Source organism: Mytilus trossulus, chromosome 12 (assembly GCF_036588685.1).
Source record: "Mytilus trossulus isolate FHL-02 chromosome 12, PNRI_Mtr1.1.1.hap1, whole genome shotgun sequence".
Lineage (NCBI taxonomy): Eukaryota > Metazoa > Mollusca > Bivalvia > Mytilida > Mytilidae > Mytilus > Mytilus trossulus.
Genome location: NC_086384.1, coordinates 49,554,429 through 49,569,168, shown reverse-complemented (window position 1 = coordinate 49,569,168; position 14,740 = coordinate 49,554,429). Strand labels below are relative to the sequence as shown.

General features: G+C 32.5%; 2 protein-coding genes across 3 annotated transcripts in view; one reads left to right on the top strand and one right to left on the bottom strand.

Annotated features, from left to right (window-relative positions):
• The window catches only part of LOC134692754 (glycine amidinotransferase, mitochondrial-like), a 647,170-nt gene that overhangs the window by 134,501 nt on the left and 497,929 nt on the right, over positions 1 to 14,740 (top strand). The window lies entirely within an intron of this gene.
• On the bottom strand, positions 3 to 12,769 carry LOC134693672 (probable serine/threonine-protein kinase roco6). Its single transcript, XM_063554565.1, has 5 exons — positions 12,719 to 12,769; positions 7,908 to 8,162; positions 4,003 to 4,596; positions 2,953 to 3,077; positions 3 to 617 (listed from the first exon to the last, which is right to left on the bottom strand). Exons 2-5 carry the CDS (start codon positions 8,101 to 8,103, stop codon positions 30 to 32), a joined length of 1,503 nt encoding a protein of 500 aa, XP_063410635.1. The 5' UTR covers positions 8,104 to 8,162; positions 12,719 to 12,769; the 3' UTR covers positions 3 to 29.

The window sequence follows — 14,740 nt, the reverse complement described above, 5'->3', positions numbered from 1 at the left end:
TGACTAATATGTCAAGTTTTTCCATAACTTTATGTAAATTGTTTTTTTTGTCCTGAAAACTGACTTCCATCTTTTGATTCGAAAAGTTCTGTTATTAACGATTCACTGATTTTGCCTTGTCGTGTAAACAGTGTCCAGTCTTCAAGGTGATGCAAGCTGCTGTCATCAATTCTGTCTGAGACTAAACATCGGAATGCATCTGCTAGCCACTGAGGTTTTAAAATGATCAAATCCGGTATATTTTCAAAGAAAATAATGTTTCCTAAAATATGCTGAAGTCGAAGAAACAACAACAGTTCATCTTTTTCCAGTATATTAATATCGTGATGTTTAGCAAGTTTGAACATGTCATTTAAATTAATGATATTTTTTCCATCGTCTTTATTGATTTCAATCAGATGTTCTAAAAGAATCCATTTTAAGGGAAAATCATTACCCCAATTATCCATTTTCCTTGCACTCTCAAATATTGCATGTTGCAACTTTACAAATTCTTCGTCAGTATCTGTCAAATTTGACAGATACCATTTTTTGTGCAAGTGATGATATTTGCTTTGATATCCCAAAACTTGGTCTAGTTGATCATTAAGTTCCTTTTTTCTCTTCTTCAAATCTGCCTACAGAAAATATACAAAGGAATACACAACTCTCTTGTTTGATACTTTAACGATAATTATCAAGAGGAACGTCCAGTATTTATTATCTGTATCAAACTTATTACTATTCCTTATGAAAAAATTTCAGAAATTTATGATCAATCCATGACTTACTATATATTATTTGTTTTTGACTTTTTAGTTGAACTTCGTAAATGTGACTTTGATGAAGAGTTGTCACATCGACATTCATATCACATCTTTTTCTCTTTATTTTACATTATTTTGTGTTATTGATTGATGTCTTAATGGGAATAAACCACGTATCGTAATGCAGTCATGGTCATGTCGTGGTCGTCTTCCGACTGACAGTAAATCCCTTTGAAAAGTTGGGGATTTAGATTGACTGATTTGCCTTGAATACAGAGAGTGCACAATAAAAGCATTTACAACAAATCTTTACAAGGCATGTACATTGAGATTTTGCCTGGCTACAACTCTGTTCATATCTACATACTTTCTTTTAAATGGTTTTCCACATTTTTTAACCATCAAAGTCCCTATTGTATGACCTACCATTTTGATTTTTGGTTTATTTGTTACCGTCCTGAACATCCATGAAATATTTGCCAAACAAACAACGACCAAAAAGTGAAATAAAAAAATCCGATTTCAAGAAAAATCAAAACGAAATTTCAAAGTTCCTTTTAAAATTTTCAAATCAATAACTAAAGCTGAAAAACATAAAACCATTTGATGCAAAATCTAGGAACCACATCTGATGAATCTGTGACCACGTTAATATTTTCAGTAACAACTAGATTTAAGTGAATGTATCTAATAAGGAATCAGCGAGTTATGTTTCCCCATTTGTGAAAAATATCCCTTTTCCCTTCAATAATGTATACGGAATTCTCGTTTTTACAAACGTTACAACCGAGAAATTTCCGAATGACCGATATATATCCCATTTCGTTTATGTTATTCAAAATCAAAACATTTTCCAGTAATATACAAATACGGAGATGCAGTATAATTGCAAATGAGACAACTATCCACAAAGTTCAGATGAAGTGGATGTAAGCAATTACACAAAATGTATCGCATAGTCTATAATAATGAAAAACATCCATACCGTATAGTCGGCTATTTCAGACCCCAACATGAAATTTTTGAAACAATCAAATTAAGGAAAACTTATGGCATGAATTACGAAAATTCAAATATGACAGACAGGAACTGTTGTAAATTGGGAATATGGCGGGGGGTAAATATGCTTGTAAGTTGCCACCTCTCCTCTATACTTGGACAATGGTGTAATAGTACAACAAAAACAAAAAGCTAAACAAATCAGTTGAAAAGGGCATAACTCACCAGATTTATAAGATTGAATATCCCTCTGATATCTTTCGCCCCTTCTTTGTGAACAATATCGTAACATTAATATCATCTACGAACTGTTTGTTTCTCAGTTTCAATTCTGATTAAAACGAACAAGAAAGAAATCACACCTTGCTGAGCCTTGATCCTAGTGTTGATATGCACGTGAGTGTGACTTTTGCGATGGACATTGAATACCAAATCATCATGCAAATCACTATCACATTATCTGAGGTTAACTTGACAGGTTTTCAATAACTCAAAAGGGAAATTGTATTAACCTCAAAGCATAAATTTAAATGTAAAATGCAATCGTTAGGGAAGGGTATTTTCTTAAGGTAAAATATTAATAACTGGGTTATGCGTTAGACAACAAAACAACAACACTTTAGTTCTATTTAAAAGTTAATTTTTGAAGGGGACTTTATTTGGCCTGTAGTCTAACACACTATTACTTTTTAATCCCTAGTCCCTGCAAGAAATCTTTGTCGTCCCATTCAAAAAAAATGTTACTGCATTAATTGATTATGTTAAATATCCATACAATAAGTGTCAACTGTCGTTAATCAAGCACCGATCAATCAATAATTGCAAGTGTTGATTTGTTTGTTCATCAGTTGTTACGTAAAGCAATTGTCTAAGGTGTAGGTGTCATTTGGGCGCTTATAAACACGTATATCTAAAGGAAGAAGCATGTGTTATCGATACAGTTGTTGTCGGCAATATCTATATTCAATAATTGTTTTACGTTATTACTGTAGTATAAATAATAAAGTGGGCTTTCTTTTTTATTGCAAGTTGTTATCCTGCGCTTTTGTATAGCTTTATTTACTTCCTTTTTTTTATTGTGGTAGTATGACAATGTACTTTAAACGTCTATTGATGGATCTAAGTGACGTGCCGATCAAGATCGGATAATAATAGTGTGTAGATAGCTCGGATAGCAGGGAGGAACAACGTTCCATAACTGTATTACCTCTTTGTTATATTTATCCTTTCCAGTGAAAACTAATAGTATTGGAGGATCGAAGTGCACATTTCTAGCCCGTTTATCGGCTGTTCGATGACAATGAATAGAATCGAACCAAAAATCAACATACTCTGAAATAAATCAGTATTGTTGAAAACATAATTCTTGAAGTCCACCTAGGATACTTTTGATATATTTACCACGATTTATCTATAACATATATTTGTCAATTTTCATAATAAAATATTTGTATCCTAATTTGTGTATGTATATGTAGCTCTTCATTTTCAGGAAAAAATAGTTTTTGGGTTGTACCGTTGTATACTCTGGCATCTGAGACAATTGTTTATAAGTGTAATGACAAATTGTGCTTTGACTTTATTTTTACTGAGTTTGTGTTTGGTTATAAAATAGTGTTTAGAGTGGTGGAGTTATAAAAACAATGACTTATCATGCATGCAGAATACCACAAAGAAGTAAAATGATTGAACTATTTCGCATCAGTTTGCATTTCATTTGAATACATAATTTAAAAGTAAAAGTAATTGATGTATTTAAACTGTTTGCTTTGTAAAACTACTCGTCACTGTTATTTTCTTTATTTCAACGAAATAGCCCGAATGCATTCGTTGTATTATTAACGCATAACTGTATACTTCCAATTTTTAATTTCGACAAAGTGTTTAAAAGGCCTAGAGTACTTATTAGTTTACATACTCTTAAATGATTAAGATGTAAATTACACCAAACACGTATCTTCTTTTGAGGGTCGGTTCCTATCAAATCCCACACGTGGCAAATGCTCCCGACTACGATTTAAATTGACGAGTTTTCTTACCGAAGGTCAGTGGTTCTATCCGGGCACTCCAGTTTCCTCCATCAATACAAACTGACAGACACGAATTAGCACAATAGTGCAATCAGCCAATCTTTATAGTGTTGGCTCCATCAATATTTAGGTAAATTGTTTATTTAGCGTTCGTTTTTATTATAGATTATTAAATTCCGTATATCAAATAATGTTATTTTATTTGATTTTCGGAAACAAAAACATACCTCCAATGTTCTGAAAATCAGCAAAGCACTGCCCTAAGCCTTGTTTACTTATGTCGTCCTTCATATCTGCAACTACAAGGTATACTGCACTACTTGTCAAAAATGCTTGATGTGTAGCATAAAATTCTTTTTGTCCTGCAAAGTCCCATAATTCACATAATGCATAAAGGTTTAAAGGAGCATTTACAGTTGACTTAGAAAACACATGAGACATCACATCTTTAGGCATTACCAATGATGACGACTCATTCTTTTTTTTAGTGTTATCCAGATTAACATTGTTGTCGGAAGTAAAGTCCTCAGGCGTTACCAGTGATAACGATTCATTCGTAATTTCTTCGTTATCCAGATTAACTAATGCCTTGTTTGTGGACTCCTCGGGCATAGCTAATGATGAGGACCCAATTGTTTCCTCTTTTTCTTCCTGCCTTAACTTTGTGTCGGTTGTAATATTTTTGTCATTAGTAGATTTCGCATCACCCTGTCGTATATTCATATTATTTGTCTCATCTTCCTGCATACTTAGAGTGTCTCTGTCCTCTGCATTTGGAAAAAGTGCTCTCTTAATTCGGGTCATCTTATCATCAATAATTCCTGGCAGAAAAAAATTATAAATTATTTGTTTAAGTGTAAAAACAACTGAAAATGTTATCAATTGGTAGTAGTGATCATTAACCATACCATACATATAGGAATTGTCGGTATTATATTGGTTCATTAAAGTACGTTATGGTACTAAGTAGGTCGTGTTTCCTTTAAGGAAGTTCGACTCCTTACTAAAAAGTTTGAAATATTTTTAAGGGTTTCTGGGTTAAAGACACAAGTTTTTTTTCTATAACAGGCTTACCCCGGAAACAGACTAACAGTGACAATTTATGAAATACCAATCCTGATTAGTTTTTGATACTTACGATATAATAAAAAACATGAGCAAATATTTTATGTAAATTTTTTAACATTTTTTTTAAATTAAAAAATTCCACCTACTCCACCGTAAAACTCATAAGAAATATCATTTTTATAGAAAATTCTCTGTGTAATAAGATTGTGAAGTACAATGTAGATCTCTCTCAATTGAGCATTGGGAATAGAAGTGTAAAGCATAGAAACAAATCTAAATTCGTAATGTAGCTGCAATATAGAGGGATTGTGAACTAAGATTTAGCAGGTGATCTTTATATTTTTTGAGACATCTGGTTAACACCACTGGTAGACTATATCTCATCTTTGAAGGCCATATTTTACTGTAGAAAGAACAAAAGTCGGAATTTTAGAAAAATGTTGAGTCGAACACTTTGATGATCCTGTTTTGTATCGTTCTTTTATGAAGTTTTGTGAAGTTTTGGTATCCAGTATAAGTCTCCAAAATAGTATCCATGTACTTGAATATTAAATGCGAATTTCGATTCACTACTAAACATTTGCTGCCTCGTAGCAATTGTACATACTTATATATAATTATTTATATATCTCGCAGAATCTCTATATTTTTATATAATACTTTATCACAACACAAACACTGCAGTCTTGATTTCCCACACAACATAAAAAACTAAAGAATAAGCAACACGAAATATGAGTTGTGAGAAGTTCTTTCCGATTGATTATGGGTTTTCCTGTAAGGCAAACCTGTGACCCCCCAAAAGAATACAAATTGTCATTAAAGGGCAATAATTCCATGGAGACGGTCGGTCTAAATCCTCTAAACTTTCCTAATTGAAGACATTGTCTTGTTGATCATGTTTGCTTATTAAAGGTAGCACAATACATTCAATTTATACCTCCAATTCCCCAGTTTTAAAATGTTGTAAATTTCTTTATTATGCTTGAAAATTTATATAAGTAGTATTTATGGATAGCGTTCATATTATTCTTTTAAAATAATGCAAATTTAGTATCAGACAACAATTATGTAATCAATTATAATGTCAACCTTGTTTAACAAAAATAACAAGAAATGCCGTGGTGTAGTGGTTAGTGCATCGGACTACTAACATAAAGGTTCCTGGTTCGATTCCCGTCTGGGATAAAAAATTCAGGGACTCAATTTTCGGCTCTCCCTTGACACTATTTGCAAGTATGGTCTTGAGGAAACGATGATAGTCCGTCGGAAGGGGACGATAAATGGCTGACCCGTTTTAAGAGAGAGCCATATCTCTTGCACGTTAAAGACACCCTTGTAGATTTCGAAAACGAGCAGGCTAATGCCGCTACAAGGCAGTACTCGCACCCGCAAAGTGGAAAGGGATTAATTTAAGTTGCAAAACTTGTTTCCCAATCCACTATAAATAAATGTGTTTAAATTAACAAGAAATGGCCACTTTCAATTGAAATTAGCTTCTTCATAAATAACCCTAGATGGTTGATTTTATTAAATGATGTTCCTAGAGCCATTATCTACAAAAAGGTGTCTCACATTTTGGATAGAATGTAAAGATCAAATGTTACCCATAATCAAACATTATCTACTTTTATGTGGTACAAAAATTTTACAGATTTATGAGAGAATGGAATACGATAGCGATTATTTGAGACACCCTTTCGTAGCTCTTGCTGTGTTGATAAAGATTTCGTTAACATGTTTTGTATTGTTATAGCGATGATAGAGTTAAATGCATTCAAGTCAACTGACCAAAGTTTTAGCATAAATTGCATAATAATTGATTACATAATGATTGGATAACAAAAATATTGCATTCATTTAAAACATTAATATTTCATCTATCTATATATATACCTCTTTTATTGATTTATATGCAGTCTTCAGAAAGTAACAGCATTTTAATAAAAGGTTGAAGATTTTTAAGATAAAATGCAAAAACGCCAAAAATAAAAAGGGATCATGTTTGCAATTCAATGTTTCTTTGTATCTAGTATAGTTCTCAGGATGATAACCAACATGACAATAATTAGTTGTTATTAGTTAGATGTAACGGTAAGGTAATTGTTAGCAGCTTTAGTGCAATTTTATATTCAAGTGTTAAAAAAAAATCATGTGTTGAGATAAAGCAATTTGACACCTAAAAAAAACAAAAAAATTCATGCGTTTCTATTTGATTATTAAATTTTGTCTAAGCAGACGTAAAATATTTTGGTGTATCAAAAACCTTTTCTTATTTTGAGATTTTTTTTTATCACAAGCGCTTTCAGGTTGCATACGTACATGTATACTTAGGAGAGGTCTTGCTGTTAAGGTCATTACGCGATCGGTGAATTCGAGAGCAGGAATATATTTCCTAAATTGCAGAACTTTTCTGCAAATTTTGAAAATACAATGGATTTTCCAATTATATAATATCCCTTGTTCACATATTTTAAAGTTAAACATGGCCATTCATGTATATCACACATATTCATTTTTTTTTGTATTTTGAAATAGCATGTGGATTTGAAGCGATTGTGAGGTGAAACACAGCTACAACTATTGATTGAGGGTGGATTTTAAACGTGCTCTATTATAACTCTGTTGGAACAGGGTGAGTATAAAAAACAACCCATTTTTAAAGAATTCCGTGTTGTATGAATATTATTTACAAATATACGTTGCTCTACATTTAGGATGCCATGGACATTGTCATTTGAAAAGTATACTAGTCTTTTAAAAAAATGAACATTCTATGATTAAATTTCGCAGTATTTGGGGAAGTGGGGAATAACAACCAATGTTCTATATGATATGACTCAATGTTTATATATCCCAATGAAATGTAAGAATTTGTAAATTTTACATACCTTTCTTTAGATCAATAATATAAAGTAGAAACCAATCGAAATTACAATGCCTGTGTAATTGCAACATGTATTGCGTTATATTAAAGTAATGATACAAATATCTTTTTGAATTGTTGATATTTTTTTCCGTAAATTATTTCTAAATCATCACCATTGGCCATGGTATTATGTACCTTTGCCGATTGTCCATGTTCCATCTTCTATGTTGATTTTACATCTTCGAACAACAATATCAACACCATCTGTACTGGAAACATCTGTTATGTCTTCTTTTAATAATCTTCTCAAGAGGCATGTTTTACCAGCTGATTCCTTACCAACTATCATAACTCTTACGAAATACCTTTTTTCGGTTTTTGAACTTTGCATTAGCGTATTATATCTTATTTTATCTTCCTCTGATAGTTGGTTAATAGCGTCTGGCAAATCTGAAATAAATTTATACATCATATGTAATGTAGTGTGTGCAACACAACATTAATAAATACGGCATATTATATTTTCTTAGCACAAAACTGGTGAACCACGACAACTAAAAAAAATAATTAAAAAAAAGATAATACCCGAACAATCACTTTGAAATGAAAACAACTGATTCTTTTTAGCGCTTCTGGACTGAAGGGTCAAATAATTTTTCTCATCACTTGGCATCCGTCGTCCGTCGCTGTCGTCGTCGTTCGTCGTCATGAACTTTTACAAAAAAAATCTTCTCCTCTGAAACTACTAGCCAAAAGGTGTTGGTTTAGTAAGACCCCTTTTTTGGCCCCAAAATATAGCAGTATTACCAAATTGTTAAAATGTAACTTTTTAGTTATTTATTAGACAGTATAATTCTTCTGCTACATAAATATTGGCCGGTATTGACAATACAATGCAAATATATATCCGGTACTAGCACTATTAAGTCGTGCTAAATTACTGAAATCTTCCCAATTCTAGCATTTTAGTTAAATTTTAGATGGTTTTCGTGTAAAACGAAAGTGGCCGAATACGTGTTCATCCTTAAAATTAAAATGTAAGTTGTATTTTATGATAATAAATGAGGATGAACACGGATGCGGCCACTTTCATTTTTGACAAAAAACATCTGAAAAGTAAATTGTTTTGGCATATTCGGCAGATTTTTCATATTTGAGCTAGAATCGGACCGTTTTAATGACTAAATCAGTAAATAAGTTCGCATAAAATAATTGATTCAAATATATAGATACGTAAGTGTTTAAAAAGTTTTCAAAATCTTTCCTCAGATGAACCTGAAATTTGAGGTCAAAATCAGTGCTTACCGGACCTACTCCTTTAACTAAATTTGACTACAATCATCATTTGGGTATGTTGTTTTTAAAATTTAAAATGTGTCCGATGTCAACCAACATGACCGACATGGCTTTAGATAGAACATTAGCTTAAAATGTATTTTTTGGCATTTTTCTCTGGAACTAAAGCACTTAGAGCAAATGTGACGGATATAAAAATGTCCATCAGAACTATCTGCCCTAAACTTTTAGACTAATTAGACAACCTGTTGGTAAATTTTAGGATTTTTAAATTTTTTTCGATATCATATTGAATAATATTATAGAAAGATATTAACTTTAAACAGCAATACTGTTCAGCAAGTAAGATCTAAAAATAAATCAGCATGACCATAGTTTCAATTGATCCCTTCATAGTAAATTTTTCGTTAGTTTTTGTAATCTTTTACAAAAATCTTTTGCTTTCAAACTAATTGGCCAAATTTTTCAAACTTGCACACCATCATCATTAAAATTGTGTCCGATGACTCGTCTGCCAACCAAAATGGTTGACATGGCTTAAAAGAGAACACAGGGGTAAACTGCAGTTATTGGCCTATATGTATGAAACTGAAGAATTTAGAGCAAATCTAACATGGGGGGTTAATACATGTATGTTCATCAGGTAAGGATATATATGCCCTGAAATTTCAACCTGTTGTTTGGTTGCTGCTCCTGAATTGGTAATTTTAAGAACTGTTTGCATTTTATGGTTATTATGTCATGTAATTGCATAATGTGAAATAAATCATATGGTCGCAACTCGAAAAGGCATTGTCAACCTTGGCTTCGCCGCGGTTGACAATGTTTTCTCGGGGTACCAATCTGCTCTATCACCCTCTCAGCTATGTATTATTTATATATTGATACATGCAATTGAGAATGAAAATGTGGAATGCGCCAAAGAGATAATTACCCGACTAAAGAGCAGACAACAGCGGAAGGCAACCTATGGATATTAAATGCAGCTAGAAACTCACTTCCGAATGTGTGATTCAGCTGGCTTAAAACACAAATATATATACTAGTTCAGAGAAAATGGACGTCATACTAAACTCCGAAATATACACAAGAAACCAAATATAAAACTTAGACTAAACTAACAAAGGCTCCTGACTTGGAACAGAAGCTAACATTCGACGGGGTTAAATATGCTAATACTAACAATGATCACTGCTCTTTTCTCGATCTTGATAGCTATATCACTAACGGAAAGCTTAATACTAAAATTTATGATAAAAGAGTTGATTTTTCATTTCCTACCGTTATTTATCCATATTTATATGGTGACGTTCCCTTGTCACCATCTTACGGTGTTTATATATCTCAACTGGTACGATTCGCTCGTGTATGTAACAATGTTTTAGATTTTAACGAGAGAAATTTATGTATTACGGAAAAGTTATTACACCAGGGGGAGGGTTGAGATCAAGCCATTGTTCCACTACTTAGTAGTCTAATACACTAGATCATACAAATAAGGGCTTTAAAAATAGTGGAATTTATCACTTTTGGAGTGTCTAAAAATACATTGGAAGTACTTTATAAATGGCATGCTTATATTGGTGATATTGAATCTGTTCAAAATTTGATATGTCTACCCTATATACCACTTTTCCTCATGTTCAATTTAAGAAAAATCCACACACCTTACTAAATGGGCATTTAAAAAGTCAGATTGCGCAAACATATGTTCAAACTCTTTTAGGGAATTAGTAATGACGAAAGGATTGTACGATTTTCATATGATGAAGACATAATCTTTCAATCATTTTAATTGAGGTCAGGAGCTGGCGTGGCAGTTACTGGTAGTAGTCGTATGTACCAATCGTATGTTTGTTTAGTTTCTTTTGTCACCTATTTTGACCTCTTTTATACCCCTTCCTAATTTATTTATTTATGTTTTATGCCTCAAGTAGCAAGAAGGGGGATGAAATTACACTGTAAAAAAAATTGATTCATGAATTATAATGTAGAGTAGTGATTTGGTCCAGTTGAAAAAGGTAAAAAATTAGCATTTCGAAAGCTGTCAAAAGATTTCAAGACCCCCTTCACATGAAATTGTCCATATTTTGAGTTAGAGCTGATGAAATTGTGATTTAATTTGTCCCAAAAGTAGTAAAACACACTGTATAAATATTATTGAGAAAGCGCAGGTGTGATTTTTTTTATTTCCATTAATTGTCTAAAGGAAATGCACTACGAAATAACTGTGTACTCGGACCTGTTGTGCGTTTACTTTTCTATATTTGCTAGAGGTACAGGAGGAGGTTTGAGATCTCACAAATAAACTTGAGAATGGAAATGGGGAATGTATCAAAGAAACAACAAAGCGACTATAGAAAAAAACAACAACAGAAGGTCAGCAACAGGTCTTCAATGTAACGAGAAATTCCCGCACACGGAGGCGCCCTTCAGCTGGCCCCTAAACAAACATATACTAGTTCAGTGATACTGAACGCCATACTAAACTCCAAATTGTACAAAAGAAACTAAAAGTTAAAATAGTACAAGACTTGATCAGGCGCAACAATGCGGCGGGGTTAAACATGTTTATGAGATCTCAACCCTCCCCCTATACCTCTAGCCAATGTAGAAAACATAACAATACGTACATTTAAAATTCAATTCAAGAGAAGTCCAAGTCTGATGTCAGAAGAGGTAACCAAAGAAAATAAACAAAATGACAATTATACATAAATAACGACAGACTACTAACAGTTAACTGACATGCCAGCTCCAGACTTCAATTAAACTGATTGAAAGATTATGATTTCATCATATGAACATCAGGCACAATATTAATCCTTCCCGTTAGGGGTTTAGTATCATACCATCATTACATATATGAGCAGAACATAACCCGTGTCATGCCAACAACTGGTTTTTGAATAAATGTGTTTAGTTCCGATGCAAAGACCCTATAAGTGAATCAATATTAACGCCAAAATATGTAATCCTTAAAGACCTGACAACAGTATCGTAACTAGTTCCCTTCTTAATAAGTCTTTTTAAAGGTTTTGTTTGGTTCAGCGGTGAATACTGGCATTGCTGTGCTTTATAAAGAATATTTCCATAAAATATTGGATGTGAAATACCTGAACGTATAAGAAGTCTGCATGTTGAGCTATAATTACGAATGATATCCTTATACCGATGATGAAATTAAGTAAATGTTTTGACTAGTTTGTGATATCGAAAACCCCAGTTCTAGTAACTAGTTCTATTTCAACAACTTATATCACAAAACAACAAAGAGTGTTTTTGAATTGGAATTTGAATTTTGTGTTACAATACTTTTTTCCATGTGTGCATTACTTATGTGTGCGTGTCTTTGTGCTGAGTTTCCTTGTGTTTATTTTAACTGCCATGTATTGTTTTCATCTTAGCGATATTTGTTAAATTTGCCTTATAAATAGCTAGACGAATAACCAAGGTCAACCTACCATGTTTTCGTGAAAAGATATGTTCCAAGTCATGCAGAAATATGACATTTGTTATCAAGTAGTAGTTCCAGTCTATGTATGTTGGTGTTTGTTTTTGTTGCACTTTCGTATTTATTATGTTGTTTTCCTTCTATAGTTGATGTGGTTTGCTCGGTTTCAATTTGTAATCCGGATTTATTATTTTTCTAAATCGATTGATGATTTTTGAAAAGTAGTATATTGCTGTTGCCTCTATAACTCACTTACCATTTCGAAATGGAATCCATCGTGAAATGATTTTATGAATAAAAATACACACAGCAACTGAAAAAAATGATAAAAGATCATGTTTAGATTAGAACTTCGTAAAATGTGATTGAATTCAGAAAGTACTTTCAAGTTATGTATATTCACTTTCTTACACATAATTTTACCTACATATTGTGTAGGTAGGCAAACGGAGTGGATATTGCGTTCGAAATGTATATAAGAATAACTTTGTGTTTTCTGTGGATTTTTTTTTTAATTTGCAACGATATTTTGTTTTCTTACATTTAAATTTCTTGTGGGGTATTGGTTATTTCGAAAGATGTTCCTTGGATATTTGGTTAATGTAACCAAACAGTTAATGCGCATTTGAAAATGACAACGTTTTCTCGATTTCATTCATCAGGAACGTTCCAAGCCAATCATTTTAAAGACGTATAAGTACCGAAACCGTTGAAGATCTTTATGTCTGTAATACCTAAATTAAATATACAAATTCATTTAAAGCTAACTTTGCCTGAGGGCGTTGAAACCTTAGTTTCTTTATAATTTCGAAATTTATAAACGCAAAATTTTAGTAAAAATTGTTAAATCATATCAGTACCGAAGTAATGACTACTGAGGTGATGATACCCTCGGGGTCTGATAGTCCACAAGCAGAGGTATCGACAAAAGACGTCGACAAAACTCTTTTCACAATTAACAACCGCTGGATTGTATGAGCTACTCATACACCCCAAGTAATGGAGACTTAACGATTTTAAATTTGATAAAATTTACTGTTTCCAATAACATTAATTGTTCTAAATAATAAAGTTGTTCTTATCCCAAGCATAAAAACATAGCCATATTTGACACAACCTTTTTCAACATTTGATCTTCAGTACTGTACAACTTTGTACATTTTTTCACTTTCGATCTTCTATATCTGGGCGTCACTGGTGAGTCTTGTGTGGACGAGGCGCGTTTTAATTTTGGCGTATTGAATTTTAAACCTCATGCTTTTTGTTTTCTATTAATCATGTGTTTCTTTGTCTAGTATGTTCTCCTATTTATTTGTATTGCAGTCCTGTAATATTATGTTGTCATTTCAATGTTATATTTAACAATGCCATTAAAGTGTGAGGTTTGGCATGCCACAAAACCAGGTTCAACGCACCCTTTTTCCTCAGGAAGATGGCCATTGTTATATTATTGTTCGTTTCTGTGTGTGTTACATTTTAACGTTGCGTCGTTTGTTTTCTCTTATTTTTGAGTGTAAATTCACATTGCGATAAGACGTGTCACGGTACTTGTCTATCCCAAATTCAGGTATTTGGTTTTGATGTTATGTTTGTTATTCTCGTGGGATTTTGTCTGAGTCTTGGTCCGTTTCTGTGTGTGTTACATTTCAGTGTTGTGGTGTCGTTGTTCTCCTATTATGTTTAATGCGTTTCCATCGGTTTTAGTTTGTTACCCCGATTTGGTTTTTTGTCCATGGATTTATGAGTTTTGAACAGCGGTTTACTACTGTTGCCTTTATTTAGGTAAACAATAGAGGTCAAGGTCATGATCTTATCTTTGGCTTTAGCTTGTTTTCGCATTTCAGAAATAGTAATTGATACATGTATTATCTGTTAATTACATATTTTTATATCATGGAATGTTAAAACCTATTTTCGAGACAAAGGATATTTTGATTTTAAGAACTTAATTTACTTGATGAACTTGAAATTCAGTCCAAGGTCAAATACGATTTAAGCGATGATTAGGACCTTGCTATAAATTCGAACTTGAATATAGTATAGCCATAATGTCTTTTGGTCATCAATGCTTCCATTTTTTTTTTTACTTGCTTTTTTGACATGACCGAAATACGTGTCTGGCGTATTAAACTAATAACCTGGTATCTTTAATAACTAAAGATTTGTTTTGAAAATTAGTTTACAATTTATTACAAACGTCCAATTTTAGAGATGATGTTATATACCAGGGTATACTTATAGATCCTACAAATTAACTATTTCTAACATTTTACAAACC